Here is a 21,064-nt window from a genome sequence, read left to right on the forward strand (position 1 = left end):
CCACAGCATGTCTTGGATGGTGGAGCACAATGCTTTCTGAACATTAGTTCCCAGTGCTTTTTTTATCACTCTGTCCAGGTGAAGGACTGTACCAGTCCTCTTTGTCACGGACTTGCTTACTGCTGCTGCACACACCTCTTCCAAGCTGAGCTCAGGAGGAATTTGGTGTTTGTTGATGTCATGGAGGAGATGACCATTGATGTAGCACCAAGGACACATGCCATCATTCAAGCTTGCACCAGCCTGCTTGGTAAGTCTCTTCGGTGGTGGTGCTGCAGTGGGAAGCATGAACAATGACGGGAAGTTGAAACTCTCGGAGGAGAGCAGATTGTGGACTCTGGCTGGAGACCTGGGGAGGAAAGGCAAGAGAGAGGAAACCATGGGTTGCGACCTTGGGTTCCCCTTGGTGCCCCCATTCTCCAACGGTTAGAGAGCCAACCCTGCTTTATAGAGTGTCTAATGTCAATGGGACTCACTCTCAAGTGTGAGGCCACCTGCCACAATGGAAGTCTCCAGCAATATTAAGGAGAAGATGTATCCTCCCACAGAGACTACAACCCACTGGACCTCCATTACCATCATAGTCCTCTTACAGAATGCTTGTCACACATGCTATCAGTCAGGACCTAGCACTCAGCTTTGGCCATGCTCATCACATACCGGGTGAAGCCCAGGCACAGAGGAAGGTGGGAGCTCAGTGGGCGGGTGGTTTCACCTCCTTGCCAGCTGCCCCATGATAAGCTGTAAGGTCTGGACTCAGATTTGGGGTGCTGGGGCACAGAATTTCACTTCAACTGTATTAAAGCACATCCTTATAGACATAACTTCATCTCAGCTGTGACTTGTTTCACCTGTGTCCTCACCACACTCTGGCAGGAGTGAGTTCAGCTCACCAACTATCACTACTTCAGCCTTTGCTCCATCCCATACCAAGCTGTTTAGGCCTTGCTTGACTTCTCTGCACCCTACAAACACCAATTTGGGCAGCATGTGCCGTGAAGCACTGTCACGCATAGGCATATGAGTAGGGAGGCAGCCTGAGCCAGGCAGAGGTGGTCCCGTGGGGATCCAACCACCCACCTCGGTGAGCCTGGTCACTTCAGCCTCCTCCCAGGATAAGGCAGGGGAGTCCATACCAGGCTGCACTGGCAAGAAGCAGCTCTCTATGGGTCTGCCACTCCCTCAGACTTCTACAAAGTGACAATGCTTAGAATGAGTTTATGATGTCCTGAACCACTGGTAAATGGGTGGGGCTGTCTGGTTGTCCCTCGGCAGCCAGAGGATGGTCCTGTACAACTGACACAGCCTGGCCCTTAGTATGCTCTGTTCTAAAAATAATGGGCACATCACTTTACGGTTGGCACCTATGGCTGTCAGCAGATGCCAGTGATTTAACCACAACCTGCTGAAAAAGAGCAGGCAGGAGAAGGTGTGTGAGGATCCTAAAGGACAGGAAGGTCTGATGGCTTCTCAGGTTTTCAAAGACGACATTACGAGAAGACGAAGTCGTTGGTGGTGTAAGTCCATGAGCACCAGGTGTGCATAGCAGTGATACTTTTGACCAACAGCTCCCTCCTGTACATGCTTACAAGGAGATGCCTGGGTGCCTGGGGTACGCTACCCGCAGCGTGCCTGGCCCTGCTCAGCCCTGCCCTCCATCTCTCTTCCCACCCATCTCCATCCCCTCGTCCTCCTCCCAGCCACAAACAATGCCGTTTTCCTTCCAGCCCCTCTCTCAGATCTCGGTGGGGCCCCGGCACTTTTCCCCGACGGCAGCCCCCCAGCACAGGGCTGCAGCCTGGTGGTCCCTCACACCCCACCCCTGCAGCACCGGGAGCTGTGCGTGTCCCAGGCATCAGTGCTCACTTGGCCATTTCAGCACCCCAAGGAAGCCCCTCTTGCCCGACCCAGCTTCCCGGGATGTGTACGCTACCTTGGTCATGTCCTGTGCAGAGGAGCCCCAGCTAGCCTACATGATGGAGCAGGTGAAGCCACAGCACTCCTTGAGCAGCGTGAGGCCCGTTTTGGTCATGTACGGTGCGGAGGTTTGCTGTCCCCTGGAAGTCATTTTCTTCTCTTTGACAGGAGCTACGGAAAGAGGAACTCATGTCTGCCTGGTGATAAAGGCACAGGCCCATCGCTTCTTCTTAGAGCTCCTTTCCCTGTTAAGATGCTGACCCTCCTCACAGGATGCTCCTGCATCCAAGAGGCACACCACCATGTGTACCTTGTGGGTGTCCATAGGCAGGACACAGGCACAGGGACCCTGGGCTGGAAATGCCTCCCACCACACTGGGGAAGTGTTCATCCAACCATGATGGAGGCACAGGGAAGAGGGTGGCCTGCTGTCAGAGGCCATAAAGAGAGGAGGACTGGATGGATACCACAACTTGTGACCTCAGGTAATGGTGTGATGAAATGTAAGAAGCTGGTTGGAAAGGGTCAGATGAAGTATATTAAACATAAAAGGACACCTACTCGTCCCCATTCTCATTGGACATGGTGGCTGGGAAATGCCAGAAGGGAAGCATAACATCTGTCCCGATTCAGGATGTTTCCACAATGTGATCTCAAGAACCACCATCCCCCGGCTGCCATTTCCCCACACCCTCCTCCAGCAACAGATGGCCTCCAGGTAAGCTAGCCCCATGCAGAGCAATGAAATCTTGGAGACAGAGTGCTTAGGAAAGTGGAGAAAGAGCCAAGGAGGTTCAACACAAAGTATAAAACTCATCAACCACCTACTTGCTTTCTGGAGGTAGCTTTTGGAGAGCTTACTTTGCAGGAACTCTGCCATTTCCTTGTCTTCTTCCCTTTCCCTATGATAAAAAGACTGGTTACCACTCAGGAAAGGGCCATCAAGGCATCCAGGAGCATCTGGCAAGGCACGATGCCGATCAGAGAACAGACTGCACTGTCCTCAGTACAAGGAATAAAATGCACCCAGCTACCTGAGCCTCTCAAATTCCACATCGTCCACCATGAAATCCCGTGTTTCCACCAGCTTATGTATCTGCTGTACCAGCTCCTCTTCCCTCTGCTTCTCCTCGTTGGACTTCTCGTTCTCTGCAGCACAGGGAACACATTTAACACACCAACAGGGGCCACCCCACCCATGCCAAGGCCAAGCTTCCTCTGCTTCTGCTCAATCCAGGAGCAGATATGAGAGTGGGAGTAAGAGCCAACTCAAGGTAAGCACCTGGATCCAGAGACAGGCCGCTAAATAAGCAACAACCTCATCCCAAACCACCCTGGCTGGGAGGAGACAGGTCTGGTGTCATCAAACTTTGAATTTTTAACTTATCCCAAAATTTCATGGGGCTGAGCACTGCAAGATGCAACTGTGGGCTTTGCAGAGCAGAGAAAGGGCCCCTCAACAAGGTGGCCTTTTTGGTGGGAGACGACCATGGCTCCCCCGGCACCTTCACGCTGCACTGCTGATGAGGCCTGGTACTGGGTCTCAACTCCCCATCGTCCTTCAGCCAAGATGTGCTTAACCCACACTTCCCACGCTGACACACGCCCAACCAGTCTCAGCTGGCCCTGAGCTGGGTAGGGGTCCAGAGACCTCGAGCCAGGACCAACATGTGGCTGAGGAACCGGCTGGGGGTTCAAGTGTGTAGGGAACTGTCAACTATCCCAGATGCCTTGGGAACACCTCACACCACCGTTTATACCATACGTACAGAGACATGAGAATCAATACGATCCACTAGTTTTGTAGCCTTATTCCCTTGCTGAACACAGTCTCTGTGATCCCATCTTGTACATCTGACCTCCCAAACCACTGTCAGCCCCATTCCCACCCCAGCGACAAGGATGACCACAAGTGTCTGCCAGGCTATTTTGAATGTGTCAGCCTTGGTTGCCATCTGAATCCCCAGACTGACCTACCTTGGACACAGTGGGACCCACTTGTGCCGCGCATCCTTGGGCAGTGAGTTAGTGAAGACCTGGAAAAACCCCACATCACTGTGAAGTCATGGCTTCTACAGATTGGTACATAATGGTAAGTGGGATATGTGAAGATGCTAGAGACAGGGCTAAGGAGTGTTAAATACAAATGAAGAGCTACCTTTAGGTGAAAACTATGAGTGTCTGTGCTGCAGCTATTTAACACCATTTCTGAATTCAACAGCCAGCTCCAAAATCAATCCAGCAGAGGATGGATCAATCTCCAGTCTTCCTTCAGCGAAATAAAAATGCAGCGAAATTCACAATATGGAGCACACCCCGTAGGCTGGGTCTCAGCAGTCACCTAAACTACATATTGATTTGTAGTTTAAAGTCTGCTCTATATTGATTACAGGAGCTCTTGCAGCGGTCTGAGTAGGAGGAGGAACTTCTCGTAATCATCATATCGTTAGAAACCTCCCCAGCAAGCAAAGGTTTTTCCTACAGTTATGGTCTTGGGCAGGGAATGAGCTTGAGCTTCCTGGCAGAGAAAGCTGATCTGGACTGAGGTCTGAACCACAGCTGCTGGTCTTCTACCAGCTCTGAGCCACAGCTGCTGGTCACCTGGCCGTGGGCACCATTTCTGTGCCGCAGCTCCCATAGGAGCATTTTACAGTGTCATTTGGATGCCTCGCAAATCGGAAACCTCAGGCTGTGCACAAGCACACCAGCGATCTGGAGCTCATCAACCATCTGCATTCCTGAGTTGCAGCATGTCAGAGGTAACATCCCCGCTGTATGAACACCGCACGGTTTTTTTCCAACTTGCTGATGTCAGAGTCCATCATGACCACGATCTCTCTCTGAATTATTCAAGGCACCTCGGTCTGGTGAGATTGCAAGCCACAGGTCTGGCTGAGCTCTGAGTAAGCACTGACGTGTTTGCATCTTTATCCGAACTAAAGCCCGTTTTTATGAACGATCTGCCGCGACAGTCTCACAAGACCCGCAATTTGCAGGATTTTTCTGGCACAGTCTGATTTAAGCCAAGTTATACAGAAGACAAAAAGAGCAGCCCTGATGCAAGCAACATTTTTGCTATCAGCTGAATCTGAGAATGCTGAAAAGGCTAGAAAAGACCAAAGCAGATGAAGGAAAGTCAGCCACATTTCTGCAGTTTCAGAAAAGGCCAAGTTTATCTCTGGTCCTGGGCCATCGTTTAGGTCAAGTCTTGTTTTATGAACTAGAACGTGTTTGAATTAAAAGCCCACATCAGATTCAGGTTTACTTCACGCAAGCAGCTTGCGTTTTCACGGCAGAATGCTCCCCTCCCCTGTCTGAACCTCCCTCTGGGTGCCGCCAGGTTGTATTAAACTGATCAAGACCTGCATATTAAGCAGCAGCTGAGCTCTGACTGCGTGCTGAGGATTCACAAGCTCACACAGCACAGCGACACTATGGCGTTAGAAAGGGTCAAGGTTTCTTGCCACTTTTGGCTTTGAGATAACCTTGGGTACAGAGCTGATGAGCTGAGGTGCTGCTTTGGGAAACAGACGTGTGCGGCTGGTCCCTCGTCTGCACTCAGGCATTGCCCCCTGCTACACAATTCTTGGTCCTAGCGAGTGCAGCATCTTCAGAGAGATACTGCTGGTGGAAATAACTGAGGGCCAAATCTTAGTGCTTGGACGGGTACAACTAAGAGGGGCTATGTCTCCCACCTCGTTCCAAAAACACACATAAAGTCCTCACCAGGGGCGGAATGGGGATGTCCTAGGAGGAGGCATAGCCTAACGAACAGTGATGGACACAGCTTGTGGGGAAGCCTTTCTTGCTCATTCTCATTCAAACCCTGAGCTGTTTGGTGTGTGCTTTCATTTCAATACTTTGGCTGAGGGGGATCCTTTGGAGAAATGAGGTTTGGCCTTTCCTGTACTGTGAAGGGACAAGGGTGGCTCTGGCTGTGACAGGGACATGGAAGGTCACTGGTCATGGTCAGGGGGGCACAAAAGCAGCATTTCCTCCCAGCTGAAGTTTTCACATACGTTGCCCTGGCCTGTTTGCCTCTTTTCAAGATGCTGAATGGTGAATTCACCTAAATCAGGGACATCACTGACCCCCTTTGGCATGACATCACCCCAGCGCCCATCCTACCCTGGCTGCAGCCAGGAATCCTTCCCTGGCAGCTGCCACCATCTGCCCCGTCACCGACACACAGTTCCAACACAGCCACAGCTACTCCTGCACTTGAGGCCCTTGAAGGCATGTCCCCTCCTGCTACCTCCAAAGGGGCCCCTTCACGGTGTGGTCTGACAATGTCCCCTGGTTCGCCTCTCAATTTGTTTGGGGCTCCTTCTCGGTGTACGTGACAGGTCCCACTGTACCGGCGTTCATTACCACCTAACTCAGCTCCCGTCCTCCCCTTATACCACACCGATGCTCCTCCTCAAAGGACTCATATTTCTTCTCCTTTTATTTTTCCTCTGCCCTTCAGCCCAGGCCTGGACAGGGACTCCCTGGCAGTCCTGCAAGCAGCAAAGCGCCCAGGAAAGATCTCAGGTCAGACCCAAGGAGCCATGCTTCTTGATGCTCACACCCTGCCTGCAGCAGCAGTGCCTTTAGGAGCATCTCAGGGTGGGAGCCGTTCAAGAGCTTCTTGTATCTGATGGATTTTAGCAGCAGGCTGCAGCGCTCTGAAGTTTTACAAAGCCTTACCTGGAAGGGCTATGAGTTTCTGAAGCTCCTTTTTCAGCCGGCTGATTTCTTTGCAAAGCTGAATGTCATCCATCCTGCAAAGACACAAACGAAACCGCTGAGGGAAAGACTGGCAGAGCAAAAGTTCAAAGCCTCCAGAGCAACACCCAGCCAACACCGGAAGGCAATGCACTCAGTGCCTGCGGTGGGGAGCACAGATCTATCTGCCTTCCCACGGGAAACAGCAGCCCACTTCATCTCAGAGCTTTTGTTGGAGCTATATGGGTTGTGTCACTGGTTGTTGGCAATGAAAAAGTTTCATCACTCTACTGTCAATGAACCTTTATTAAAACCCGGCACATCCACCATGCGATAGAAGCTAGGTTTCTTCTTCTCCCAAAAAATTACCCCTAAACACCAAAATCCAAAAACAAATTGAAGCTGCTGCCACATAAAAAGATCTGATATTTCTATACTGCCTTTCTCCAGAATCAAAAAAAGGTAGAAAAATGAAACACCATGGGGGAGGTGGGAGCTGGAAATGTGCAAACTTTGCAGGTGTCCGCTGAGAAACCAGGTCACTTCAACAGGAGGAAAGGAGCCTGCCGAAGCCAGAGGCAATGAAATCATGTGGCTCAAACCACACGACAGCAGCAAGATGCCAGTCAGGACAGGCTCAACTCAAACGTTGGCAGCAGCTGATGATGGAGCAAACAGGGGATGTGTGGCTGTAGCCATGCTGGAGGCAGTTTGATGATGTCTCAGAGGCACCACAGACACTCAGCCCCCTCCATGGGTCTACCACCTCAAGTGCTGCTTGCTGCTCACTAGGGCTGGTAGAGAAAACTTAAACCAATTTATTTATTGATTTATTTTAAAAAATCACTTGCCTATGCCCTTGCTAAAGCCCTGCTTGGACAAGTCCAAGGAATGATGGTGTCTGGCCGTGATAAGCATCAGTGCTTCAGTTTGAAGAGCTTTATGCACTGATCCACGGTGAGGGAAACCCCAAAAGCAGACAGTGCTCATAACTGAGACCTTTCTCCACCAAGAACCAAGCCATCCTTGAGGATGTCCCCTGGGTAGGTGACACCACAGACGACAAGACACAACTCCAGTAACCCCCAGAGCTGCCTCTGGTCTGCCTGCCGTGCTCCCTACCTCCCAGCCTTTCTCATGCCAGCAGCCTCGGCACAGTCCAGCCAGCCAGCAGCCAGCAAAGCACCATTTCCTTGGCATGAAGATACCCAGGAACCGAACTCCCTGACCGAGGATTTTCGCTACTGGCTCATTTGAAAAGAATTTTTTAAAGACCTTGCACCCTGTCGCAAGGCACTGAATGTCCTGATCAGGGCTGGACTTTGAGGTGGGATCTGGGATGCTTCTCTTCTTTCTCCACGCTTACCTTGGTGTGGCTGAGCCACTGACCAAACCATATGGTGTCTCCCCACCTCTTGTTACCTGGCCTGACGCTAAAAGAAAGTGTCTCCATCCAAAACCCAGCTCCAAATTTTCCCACGCCCCCAGGACCAGAAATTGCTCAGCTGGTGCATCCACAAAGCAACCCCTTCTTTGACACGAGTCCTCATGCTCTCAATACACATCTTCCAAGAGCCTGAAGCCAGCAAAGGCACCAGAAGCCCCAAGGCAGAGGGTCTGGGGTCAGGAAGCACATTCAAACGGTGCTGAGCAGCTCCACCAGCAGAAGTGGGGGTTCCAGTCATCACCCTGAGGTAGATGTGGACCCTCTGACCAGAAGCATTTCCTTATCACCGTGCAACTAATCCACTGATATCCTAGGAACACCTGTATCTAAGGGCTCCCCAGATCTCAGAGACTTGTGACTGCAGCCCTGGCTGTTTCAGACAACAGATGTGGGCACTGAACCATGAGCAGTCTGTGCTGGGAAAATATCTGGTGCCACAAACCTCTCAGCTGGAGACCAGATGTGTCCATACAGGATTTGGTCCTGTGCTGCTCTGTGCACGGTGCCTTGCCTACATGGGGTAGGATGAGAAGCATTTGCCCATTAAACGTCCTGTTAAGTGACTGGTTTCATGAAGAAGCTGGTAAGCACCAACACCGCAGGGCACAGTGGTCGACCCATCTGGACTGAGCCTCCAAGAGCAGCAGCATATCCAAACGTTGACTACAAGCAATCAGCCAACCCATTTTCCACATAGACAAAGGCACCATACATCATCCTAAGCCCTACCAAGCACCCCAGCATCTTAGCACAAGGTCATCCAAGCCTTCGATGCAGAAGGACTCCCTGGATGCTTTGCAGGGCACACGGGGAATCGTCCCACCAGGAAGAGCACAGCTGAGATTTCTAGCAGGCTCCGTGGCCATGTGTGATGAGAAACCCAAATACACGATCTGTGCCTACAGATAATACATGACTGACTCACGAGCTGGTGCCACCTTCAACAGATGTGCCTTTGGTTCCCTTTGAAGTGTGCGTTACTAAAAGCCCTGTCTGAATCTTCAATAATCCTGCTGGCCCTTCCACTGACTCACGCCGTCCACCCCTTCTGGGATGAGTCATATCAGCTGGAGCTACTGGAAGATGCAGCTTTGTCAGCTGAGCCGAGAACACCAGGAATATTAATTACAGGAGGGAAAATAAACAGACTGACAAAGAGGGACCCTGTGAGATATCGCTGTAGGAAAAGAACATCCCAGGTGGGGGAGAAGACTTCCTCTTGGCTTTGTTAGATTTTTGCTCCATCTGACAGTGTCTTCACTTGTTTGGACACCGCACTGAGCAGGTCCACTGACGCTGATGTCTGGGAGCTGCACGTGGACAGGGAGGTCTGTTTGTCCTTTTATTGCCTGCTCGTAGTCCTGTGGTGGCTCAGCCCTGAGCTTGTACAAAGAGCATGAGTGGGGAGGTCTGCATGGGACACGTGGGCAACAGGCTGATTGATGGTGACACACTTATGACTGCTAAAATCAACAGACAAATGATAACTGAAATATTATTAAAATGAAATTGGAATTTAATTCTGCAAAAACTGATAATGAGAATCATAAATGGGCAACAATAAAAATTCTCATTTCAATAAAGCTTGGGAGAGATTGCAAAGACAAGCACTCAGGAGGCTGCTGCTGGAGCTGAGATTACTTCTGCCACTGGTGACAAAGCTTCTTACAGCACCAGCCGCAGCTGGGCCACCCCTGTCCGGCCCCACGGAGCAGATCTGAGTGCTGAGCAGGTGAGGTGCAGGGCCCAACCTCCCACGGGAATTTCAGACCTTTCTTTTTGTCCTGCAAGAGGAGGAATATTGGGAGTTTCACTGTTTTCCACAGCACGGACATCTCAGAAATGCTGGAAGGTTTTAGTTTGACATTTCCAACAAGAAGAAAATACCCATGGCTACTGATGACCGGCTGGGTCGCTCCTGCGTTTGGCAGCGCATCAGTGGAGCTGTGCATTGCCCTGAGCCCCACAGCCCAACCCATCCTGAACATCACTTCTTCTTCTTCCGCTGGGAAAAAAGCCCCTTTCAGCCCCAGGTCCCCAACCTTTTGAACCCTGTCCTGCCAAACCCAGGTCTGGGGATCCCTCTTCTCCAGCAGCGATGCTGAGGGAAGCCCTGGGCTTTCCCTGCCTTGCAGAGCCGAGCTTCTCCCCGCCGCTGCGTTCCCCACAGGACCTCCAAACCACTCAGATACATAATCCTGCCCTTTCCACACTTCCAAGTGATCATTTTCGCATCTGTACCCACCCCAGTATGTGGCTTCTGCTGGTGATTTCTTTTTATTTTCCATGTGCAAGCCAAGGAAGAAAACAAATAAAGGGATAAGAAAAAGCAAGAGGTGTTAAGCCTGTGAGATTTAGGTACCGGTTGCCATGGAAAGCATTTAAGAACTGCACCTTTTATGATGTCCAAAAATCCTTTTCAACAATATATTCAGGGGGAACTGTGCCTCAAAGGGGTCATCACTCCAAATCTGAGCCTCTAAGCCGCATTCCAGCTCACAGCTTCCCCAGGCAGCAGATTTACACAGGCATTTCCAGGCTCTGGTGATCCCTGTAGCGCAGGTACCAGTGGGGACCCAGACACACTAAAAAAGCAGCACATCAAGTGCTGCAGCCCAGTAAATACGATTTTTGCCATTTCCAGTAAAAGACCCCAGGCTTTGTGTTGACCTGACAGCGTGGAATCTCAGGACTAGGCTGACTACAGCAATTTCAGAGTATTAAAAAGCTTGATCAACCCAGACTATGAACGCTAGTCAGTCCTTTTCCTCCCAGATATACCCATGGAAAATGTTTTTTATCACCCTGAGTGCTGGTTGGTGCCACTTCAACCCAGTGCCTATTTGATTGCCTTAAACGTGAAAGGCCTCTGGATTTTTACTCAAAAACTGCTTTGATTATTGAAATGGACCCTGGAGAAGACCTTTCCCTCTGCATCTGGCTGCAAAGGCTGTGCTGGGCGTGGAGAGCTGGGTCTGGTGTGGAGATCTGCATCAGGCACCGATGCCGGTCCAGCCCCGATGCATCCCCATGTCCCCCGGCAGCCAGGGGATGGGTGAGCAAAGGAGGAGCCGGGTGGATGTGCAATACTGCAACACCGAGAGAGTCAACTGCGGTCGTGTGGCTGCCCAGCAGCCGGGGATCTGCGTGCTGGGGCAACGCACCAGCTCCAGAGCGCAGCAAGGAGCCACCGAGCCTCAGGTCCCTTCCCAAGGCCAGCCCAAGAGCCGTGACCTGAGGAAGACCGAAGAGCACGGACCCACGGGAAAGACGGGGTGCTTGTAGTTGGTGTGAAACATCTTAGTGTGGTGAAACCCGTGCCATAAACTGCATAGTTCAAAATGTCACGTCATCAGTGGTTGCTTTGCAAGAGGAGCCCCTTCCAAGAGCAAAGCCAGAGCAGCGGGAGAGGCTGCGCTTCCACGTGGAAAATGAGGTGGAAAGCAGCCTCAGCTCTGCTCACCCCCAGGGATGATCTGTGTTTGATTGGGCAGGCAGAAAACGCTGGGGGGACCCTGAGAAGAGGGGCCAGCACGGGAGGAGGCAGGTACTCACATGTACCGCAGCTCCGACTCCCTCCTCACCAGGATCTCCCTGATCCTCTCGATTTTGAAGAGTTCCCCTTCAATGTCGTCGATGGTGGTGGTGGAGTCGGCCATGGAAACAACCTCATCCTCTGCAGATGAAACAGGAGCCACGTTAGCCAGCAGGAGATGTTAAACACGTGCTGAGGACAACGGGGAGCGCAGGGCTGTCACGGGAAGCCCCCCCTGCAAACACCAGACCAGCATCACCACTAAGAATGTGCAGTTTTAAACTCATTTTCAGGCCTCGTGCTACCTTGCTGAGTGCTGCCAGAGGAGACAGCCCAACAGGCACTTGGAATGTCACCAACATGTACAAGGGCATCGAGCTGCCAGCGGCTGTGTTTCGCCTTGATTTATGCTTTGTGTGAGGCTGGGCACTGGAACAGGGCTGCTCGTTGCTGCGTTAGCATCAGAGCTGGTCGGGCTTGCTGAGCGCAGCTCCAAACACGCCTGCAATATGCATGAAGTGTCTGCGTGAAAGAAGACCTCAGAGGCCAGCAGGCCACCTCGTCTGAGCTCGCAGCTCTCCGAGCCTTAGAAACAAGCATCATTTCGCCTGCTTGTGCTGGCTTTGCAGCGCACCCTGCTCACACCGATGTTGTGGCAGGCTCAGCACTGCTGAGAAAGCCCCAAATTTCCAGGGATCTTCCCCTCTGCTGAACAGCAGGAGGTCAAGGGAGCTAAATACTGATGGAGGGAAGGGCAGGAATATCTCTCTCTTCTTCCAGAACCACGTAAGCCTCAGGCATTGTCAGCACATGGACCAAGGACCCAGAGACATGAGCCTGTCCTCCAGTATGTGCCAGGACCAAACACTGGACCCACACAGCTCAGAGGGGCATCCTAAGGAGTCGTGGAGTCCCCTCTACTCTGCCCTAGTGAGGCCCCATCTGGAGTACTGTGTCCAGTTCTGGGCTCCCCACTTCAAGAAAGATGAGGAGCTACTGGAGAGAGTCCAGCGGAGGGCTACGAGGATGGTGAGGGGACTGGAGCACCTCTTGTATGAGGAAAGGCTGAGGGAGCTGGGCTTGTTCAGCCTGGAGAAGAGAAGGCTGAGAGGGGACCTTAGAAATGCTTATAAATATCTGCAGGGTGGGTGTCAGGAGGACGGGGCCAGACTCTTTCCAGTGGTGCCCAGCGACAGGACAAGGGGCAACGGGCACAAACTGAAGCCGAGGAAGTTCCAGCTGAAGATAAGGAAGAACTTCTTCCCTCTGAGGGTGACGGAGCCCTGGCCCAGGCTGCCCAGGGAAGTTGTGGAGTCTCCTTCTCTGGAGATATTCCAGACCTGCCTGGACGCGGTGCTGTGCAGCCTGCTCTGGGTGACCCTGCTTCAGCAGGGGGTTGGGCTGGGTGACCCACAGAGGTCCCTTCCAACCCCGACCATGCTGGGATTCTGTGATTCTGTGATTCTATGAAGCTCCCATACCTGGTCCCTCTCTGTTGCAGGCTGGATGAAGTTTCACCCATCCTTCCCAACTCACAGGCAGAAAAAGCCCCCATGGTACCCAGCAGGCCAGTTCGGCTTCCTCGTCCTCTGCTGTGCTGAGCATCACCTCTGTAACCCACCTGGGGAAACTGAGGCAGGGAGAGGGGATGTCACTTGCTCAGGGCAAGAGTCAAGAGCCTCACATCAAAACGTGGGGAAAAGGGGCTGTAATTATATTTTAGAAGAGTGCAGTGGCAAGCCCAGGGACAGACAGGACAAGAGCCCAGCAACCTCAATCCCTTGCTCTGACCTCCCCCCGCCACTGATTTACACACAGACGTCCCTCTGATGTCCCACTGCTTTACACAAGCCTGTCACACCGATTTACACGAGGGTGCCGTGCCGACTCACATGGTGCCTGCGAGCCTGCACATCCCACAGCAGCTCCCAGCCCATTTTACGGGGATGGCCGAGGTTTTGCTTCCAGGCCAGCTCCCACCCCCAGCCTGGCCTGGCTTTCAGAGACACCTCACTGAGCTTATTATCAGTGACACGCAGCAGCACGCTCAGCACACACGGGCTAATCTGGCTCTCCTGTGATGTGCACACAGCGCAGGGCGGGGCGGGGGGGTGGCTGAACAGCTACCGCAAAGCCAGGCTATGGGAAAACCTCAAAAATCACAAACATCAAGGGCAAATTCTGCTTCTTTTGAATCTCCGCAGGACACATCTCCCCTCCGAGACTTTGCCTTCCTGCAGCCCTGGGACTGTCCCCGTGCAGGGAGGGGGGAAAGCACAGCCAAGGAGCACCGGCTCTGGGAGCAGGATTTTGCGGGCAGCCAAGGTGTGGGAACTGGAGATGTCAGAAATGGACCGCGTGGCTTGGGGATCCCAAACGGGACCCAGGCCAGCGCTGAGCATTACAGGTCAGGGAAGTAAAACACTCTGCACTCACCGGTCCTCTACTCATCACGTAAAACAGACTCTTTTCAGTGGTGCCCAGCGACAGGACAAGGGGCAATGGGCACAGACTGAAGCCGAGGAAGCTCCAGCTGAAGATAAGGAAGAACTTCTTCCCTCTGAGGGTGACGGAGCCCTGGCCCAGGCTGCCCAGGGAGGCTGTGGAGTCTCCTTCTCTGGAGATATTCCAGCCCCGCCTGGCCGCGGTGCTGTGCAGCCTGCTCTGGGTGACCCTGCTTGGGCAGGGGGTTGGGCTGGGTGACCCACAGAGGGCCCTGCCAACGCTGAACATTCTGTGATTCTGTGAGAAATCATTCTCAGAGGGAGGCATGTTTCCGAGGGTTCTGGCAGAGGAGGTTTAATAATCGTAACATGAGTGGTTTGGGTTAGCGTGACTGGTTTGAAGAACAGTTTTCCACTGTTTCTGGCTTAGAAACTCCTGAGGACTACTTGCAGCTTATCCCCCTCTTCCTCCAGCCACAAAGGCCACATTCAGCCAACGCCAGCCTGATGAATCCTCGACCGTTCCCCATTCTAAGCTGTCACGATGCTCTCAGTAACCAGTGTCTGCTCAGGACAGACCAACAAATACACGGGTTAGACGAGGTGTGGGGTTGGACACGCTGCCCTCCAGCAGCTCTTGCTCAATGCCTCTGCTGCAAACGTGAGCAGAAGCCCTCCCTTAGCCTTGTTTCTAGGGGCCTGAAGGGGGTTGCTAGGGGACCGGACTGTGGTTGCTACAGGACCAGGATGCGGTTGCTAGGGGGCCGCACTGCGGTTGCTAGGGGACCGGGATGCTGAGGTCCCTCGTCCCAAGCATCCTGCTGCTCTGCCACCCCAGAGCTCCTCTTGCCCGGGATATTTTGCTGCACCCGCGCCAGCGCTGCCAAGCAGCGGGGCCGGGCAGGAGCTCCTTGAGGGTGCAGGCGGTACAGCCGGCGTGTGTTGTAGGCAGCCACTCCCTGGGGTTCAGCCGGGCTTCAGTGCAGCTCTGGACCTGTCAGGAAAAAACCTGCATCGCTCCAAGTGTCGCTTCTGTGACCAGGCTGCAATGACAAGGCTGATTATTTTACAGATGCTCCAGTAAACAAAGATGTGAGATTACTGCAGCTTTCATTAGCCAAGGACAAATCTAATCACTCTTAGGAGCACAGGGGTGGGTCTGAGCGAAGGGGGACTGTCACTCCTGGCCTGGGTGGGTGGGTGGAAAACCCAGTATATCTTTGATCACTGGTGGCAGAAGTATTTGACTGAGGTTATCCGACAGCTGTTTCCCAGTGGATGAGCGCAAGGACTTGAAACAGGTGTCAGCATCGCTGCTTCTCCCTTCTCATCCCACAACCTCATTAGCAGGAGCCATCCCAGGCAGGAGAGGTGAATCCTCACCTGTCTACATGAAAGGAGGAGGTGGCAATGCTGAGTTGCTCTCCCCTGTCTGCGGCAGGAGGCTGGGATGTGATTTCAGCCCATAGGCAGCTGCCCACAAGAGCAAGAAAGCTCCTGGCTCAGTCGTGGGTGGGCTCCCATCAGAGACGAGGAACACCACATGGCTAGGACCACCCTGCTCAGAAGGAGCTGCTCGCACACAGCCCTCCTCCCTGGTCACCCTTCTGTAGGACACTTCCCAGCAGCCTCCCACTGTAGGTCAGGAGGATCATGTGAAACGGGGATGGCTCAGAGGTCTACACCATGCAGCAATGGGTGCAGGCTTGGAGCTGGAAGCTCCCTGGCCCTTGGCTGTGCCTTCAAGATGGTGTGGTCAGGGTCATGGCTCTCTGCATCCCTCAGGCAAGACGTGTCCTCAGGCATGCCAGGGATCGGCTCACCAAAGCAGTAAGTCCTGGACAAGAAGCTCTAAGAGAACAGTCGTGTGCCTGGAGCTGCTTAATTCAGGGCAGAAGCAGAGGAAGGGCAGCCCCAGGCGAGCGCTCCTGCAAAATGAAGCCCATGAACCTGGGAAGGAGCACGTGGACAAGGGGATGCAGAGCTATGCCTCTGCACCAAAACCTCCCGCTAAACCTCACAAGAACCCAGTGAATCCATACAGGTGACTAATGCGCAGCTCATAGGATGGTGAGATGAACTTGCTGATGGAGACTCCGTCCATCGGCCAGTGTCTGCTCAGGAGTAAGGACTGAACATCTGAGCGAGGGCAGGGGCTGGGGCATGGGACGGGTGAGGAGAGGCTGAGAGAAGCAGGTTTGTTCAGCCCAAAGAAGAGAAGGTGAAGGGGGATCTCATGGCTGTTCTCACCTACCTAATGGGAGCACGCAGAGAAGACAGAGCCAGACTCCTTTCAGAGGTGTAGAAAGATCAGACAAGAGGTGATGGGCACAACTGAAACACGGGAAATTCCAGTGAGATATTACGAAAACGTTTCTCCTCGGGTTGTTCAGACACCGGAAGATGGAGCAGAGAGGTTGTGGGATCTCCATCCTTGGTCCAAAATACCTCCTGGACAAGGCTGAGAGCAACCCGATTTAACTACTAAGCCTGCTTTGAGCAGGGGGTTGGACTCGCTATCTCCAGAGGTCCCTCTCGATCCAAATTCCTCTCATGTAAGGAGATCAGTCTCTGACAACCAACTGCAATGTGCGTGGATCTTCCCTGCTAGCTCAGGAGATGCCTTCTCCAGGCAGATACGGGGTGACGCTGAGTTCCTGAACCCCAGCAGCGACAGGCACGGGCCAGATCGCAGCTTCCCTGAGAGGGTGGTGAGACCAAAGGGTACCACGCACCCATGTACCTGTGCATGGTACCGTACACCACACAGCAGCCACAGATGGCAAGCACAGACACTCGGAGCTCGCGGGGGATTAAAACCCGGCACGTCCCGCAAGAAGAGAGCTGGGCACAAGATCTCACTGGAGATGGCTTTGCCAAACCTGCTTCTTACACCCTGCCTGAGTGGCTGGCACCAGTGAGGGCCTGAGGGATGTTTATTAAAGCCGTGACCAAGCTCGCAGTCCTGCGTCTTCGGGGACGGAGAGGGCTGACACCGGTAGCAGCCACACTACTCGGGGGTCCCTTTGCTCCCACAGCTGCGCCCACGACAGCAGAGCCAGACAGAGAAGTTAACCCCGTGCTGCCCGGGCAAAACGACCCCGGACCGGCACCATTTCAACCTGGCAAACCAAGGAAGGGGAGAAAGCTTCGATTTAAACTTGGAGATGCTCTAATCATCACACATGGCCCAGGGGAAGCAAGTATCGTTAATGAGGAGTATAATAGCCAGAGACTTCCACTCCATACAGCTTCAGTGAAAACATTTAGACAGCCAGCAGCAAGCCTGAGATGAGTCACAGCAGCAACCAGCACAGGGCTGAGTTTGAAGCGATCACTTCGTGATTAAAGTTGGGCGACTGATCGACAGCCCCCTGGGGAGGGGGGGGTCAGACCTCTTTGCTTGGGCTCCATCCCACGAGGCCTTTAACTCAGCCGTGTGCTTTTCTCTGCCATGGAAAGCAGCACGGGCAGGGGGCATCCAGCCCAACAACATCAGCCCTTGCTCCGCAAGCTCGATAAGGAGAGTGATGGTAACCCACTGCCCGGCTCTGGGGCAGCCTTGTCCGAGGCGGTAAAGTCCCTGCCACCCACCCAGCCTGGCAGGGGGGAAACGAGCCTCCAGGACATGGCTAAGCATGCTGGTCCCAGAGGACAGCATCATAGCTACTGGAGAGAGTCCAGCGGAGGGCCACGAGGATGATGAGGGGACTGGAGCATCTCTCCTAGGAAGAAAGGCTGAGGGAGCTGGGCTTGTTCAGCCTGGAGGAGAGAAGGCTGCGAGGGGACCTTAGAAATGCCTCTAAATATCTGCAGGGTGGGGGTCAGGAGGATGGGGCCAGACTCTTTCCAGTGGTGCCCAGCGACAGGACAAGGGGCAATGGGCACAAACTGAAGCCGAGGAAGTTCCAGCTGAACATGAGGAAGAACTTCTTCCCTCTGAGGGTGACGGAGCACTGGCCCAGGCTGCCCAGGGAGGTTGTGGAGTCTCCTTTTCTGGAGATATTCCAGACCCGCCTGGACAAGGTCCTGTGCAGCCTGCTCTGGGTGACCCTGCTTGGGCAGGGGGTTGGGCTGGGTGACCCACAGAGGTCCCTTCCAACCCCGACCATGCTGTGATTCTGTGATTCTGAGAGATCACAGCCATGGGCAGCCCGCAAACCACAGCACCGCATCCCTGCCAGTGCCCCAGATGTCCCCCCCAGTAAACCAGGCAGAAACGTGCAGCCTTGGCCCACTGCAGACGGGCAGGATCTCTCCGGCTGTGTTTGCGCAGCCCCTGGCACAGCCAGCGCCACTGGAGCTACATTAGACAGCCACAAAAAAGACCAGAGCTCACGTGTGAGGCACCCCAGGACTTCTGATGGGTATCACCAGGGGTGTAGCCCCTCTGCAGCACCCCACTGCTGTGTGCACACTCCCCAGGTCACCTCCACAGCACAGCAAAACACAGACACTGAGCGTCGCCGCATTCTCGCCCATGCCGAGGGTCCCCCAGGAGCTGGGAGTCTGCAGAACTGCACTGAACCAGCAAACATCACCGCCACCACAACCCTGCTCGCAGGCACCCGAGGGGATGCCCAGGCCGTAGCCAGCACCCTGAGCCCAGCAAGTGTTTGACCCTTCCCTGGACCACCCCACTGTCACCCGGCTGCTGGGAGCAGAGGATCCAGGCGACAGCAGGGCTCAGACCCCACCAAGGGCGCTCTGGAGAGCAGAGGCTCTTCCCAGGCAGGGGAGGGGGCAGGATGCGTATCGCTGTGTTGGAAGGCACAAAGGAGAAGGACTCAAACTTCAGGCAGCTCACCGAGGAGCTGAGCAGCTTCACGGGCAGCACCCACGCGCAGTAGCACCAAGCAGGGTGCTGGTGTTTTCTCCATCCCTCTTTCCTCGCCTTTCCAGCTGCCTGCTCCCATCCCGCTGGGCACAAGGGGCTGAGGGGGGGCAGAAAGACGGGCAAGGGGGGAGATCAGGGGGATGACACGGCAGAGGGGCTGCAGGAGCCTCCCTTCCCCAGGGTGTTGCCCACAGCCCAGCACTGGGCCCCGTCCTCCCACCCACAGCTGGGGACTCTGCCCTGGATAATTCCCCTGGTCAATGTGTGTGTCCCCTCTCTGCCAATGCTGTTTCTTACTGGAGGAACTGGTCAGGGAGGGGGAAAAGGCAGCGCAGGACAGGGTGGGCACCCCAGGGCTGCGATCACAGCCATGCCCACAGCTGGGCAGGAGAGCGCAGCGGCTCCGTGGCTCTCCGGGCAGGACCAGCCGGATGGCGGCCTGCATCCCTCCTGCCACCAGTTCGTCCCCTCCAGCCATCCCTCCTTCCCTCCATCCCTCCTCCCTCCAGCCACCCCTCTTTCCCTCCATCCTTCCCCCCTCCAGCCATCCCTCCTTCCCTCCATCCTTCCCCCCTCAGCCCATCCCTCCTCCCACCCAGTCCCTTCTCTCCGTCCTTTCTCTCCCAACCCTCCTTCCCCCCATTCCTCTCCCCTCCCCAGCCCTCCCCTCCCTCCACCCCCCCTTCCCTCCATCCCCCTTCTCCTCCGTCCCTGTCCCCCCTCCCCGATCCCTCCTGCCCCGCTCCCCACGGCCGCGGCGCGGGGGCTCCGGCGGTGCCGGTACCGGTACGGGGGCTCCGCCGGTTCCCGCAGCTCGGCCGCCCGGGGAGTGCCGGAGTCACCAGGCTCGGGGGAACGCGGGAAAGTTTGGATCCGTCAGCGAATCCGGCCCGGCCCGGCCCGGCCCCGCCGCGCTCACCTGGCCCCGAGCCGGGGGGCGGCCACCGGGTGGACTCCAGCGATCCGTACCGGGGGGAGGTCCCGCTCCCCTCCATGCCGCAGCCCCGACCGCTCCCGCCGCTGCGCCCCGCCCCACCCGAAGCTCCGCCCCTCCCGCCGCTGCGCCCCGCCCCTCCCGCCCCGCCACCGCCCTGCCCCTCCCGCCGCCCCGCCCCACCCGAAGCTCCGCCCCTCCCACCGCCCCACCCCTCCAACCGCTCCCGCCACTCCACCGCCCCGCCCCTCCCGCCACTCCACCGTCCTGCCGCTCCGCCCCGCCCCTCCCGAAGCTCCGCCCCGACCGCCGCTCGCACCGCACCGCCCTTCCGCCGCCCCGCGCCCTCGCCCAGCCGCCGCCCGCACGCCAACCCCCCATTCCTCCCCCCGCCCCCGTTATATCCCCGGGCCTCGGGCACCGGCGGCCCGGGCCCCCGCTAGCCCAGACCGGTCGCTTCGCCCCCTCCGCGCCCCGCAGTCTTCCCGGGGACCGCAGCGGTGCAGGCAACAACAGCAGCCGCGTCTGGCCCCGGGGGGCGGGGGGTGCGCGGGGGGGCCCACGCGTGGCCTCGGTCACTACAGGCAGCGTGGGACCGGGGGAGTGCGGCGGGGCGAGGCAGGGCGTGGAGCGAGACACCCCACCCCCCCCCGACCGAGCGAGGGGGCAGCCGCGCTTTCCCGTGGAAGTGACTTTTCATCCTCAGGAAGGGGGTCCGGGACATCGTCCAGGCGGGTCTGGAATATCTCCAGAGAAGGAGACTCCACAACCTCCCTGGGCAGCCTGGGCCAGGGCTCCGTCACCCTCAGAGGGAAGAAGTTCTTCCTCATGTTCAGCTGGAACTTGCTTGGCTTCAGTTTGTGCCCATTGCCCCTTGTCCTGTCGCTGAGCACCACTGGAAAGAGTCTGGCCCCGTCCTCCTGACCCCCACCCTGCAGATATTTAGAGGCATTTCTAAGGTCCCCTCTCAGCCTTCTCTTCTCCAGGCTGAACAAGCCCAGCTCCCTCAGCCTCTCCTCCTAGGAGAGATGCTCCAGTCCCCTCACCATCCTCGTAGCCCTCCGCTGGACTCTCTCCAGGAGCTCCTCAGAAATCTTTTTGAACTGGGGAGCCCAGAACTGGACAGAGCACTCCAGATGGGGCCTCCCCAGGGCAGAGTAGAGGCGAAGGAGAACCTCCCTCGACCTGCTGACCACACTCTTCTTGATGTACCCCAGGATGCCGTTGGCCTTCTTGGCAGCCA

At 55.4% G+C, this 21,064-nt stretch overlaps 1 protein-coding gene across 2 annotated transcripts; it reads right to left on the bottom strand.

Moving 5' to 3' along the window:
• Positions 1–226: 226 nt before the first annotated feature.
• Positions 227–19,921, bottom strand: LOC104328482 (bMERB domain-containing protein 1). 2 transcript variants are annotated; one of them, XM_075440773.1, is made up of 7 exons: positions 19,807–19,921; positions 11,627–11,747; positions 6,607–6,680; positions 2,952–3,066; positions 2,746–2,819; positions 1,934–2,088; positions 227–349 (listed from the first exon to the last, which is right to left on the bottom strand). In XM_075440773.1, exons 1-6 carry the CDS (start codon positions 19,880–19,882, stop codon positions 1,970–1,972), a joined length of 579 nt encoding a protein of 192 aa, XP_075296888.1. In that variant the 5' UTR covers positions 19,883–19,921; the 3' UTR covers positions 227–349; positions 1,934–1,969. The 2 variants fall into 2 exon arrangements, with proteins under 2 accessions (XP_075296888.1, XP_075296887.1); XM_075440772.1 differs by lacking the exon at positions 19,807–19,921 and adding an exon at positions 19,672–19,732.
• Between the last annotated feature and the right edge of the window lie 1,143 nt (positions 19,922–21,064).

Source organism: Opisthocomus hoazin, chromosome 21 (genome assembly GCF_030867145.1).
Source record: "Opisthocomus hoazin isolate bOpiHoa1 chromosome 21, bOpiHoa1.hap1, whole genome shotgun sequence".
Classification (NCBI taxonomy): domain Eukaryota; kingdom Metazoa; phylum Chordata; class Aves; order Opisthocomiformes; family Opisthocomidae; genus Opisthocomus; species Opisthocomus hoazin.

Bases quoted from the DNA above. Each gene is read 5' to 3' on its own strand.
- LOC104328482 (XM_075440773.1), bottom strand. From the start codon at position 19,882: ATGGAGGGGAGCGGGACCTCCCCCCGGTACGGATCGCTGGAGTCCACC. The intron at 3,067-6,606 runs GTAAGGCTTTGT...CCTGTGCTGCAG, and splicing joins GAAACTCATAGCCCTTCCAG to AGAACGAGAAGTCCAACGAG. The intron at 2,089-2,745 runs GTAGGTGGTTGA...CTCTTTCCGTAG, and splicing joins AAGCTACCTCCAGAAAGCAA to CTCCTGTCAAAGAGAAGAAA.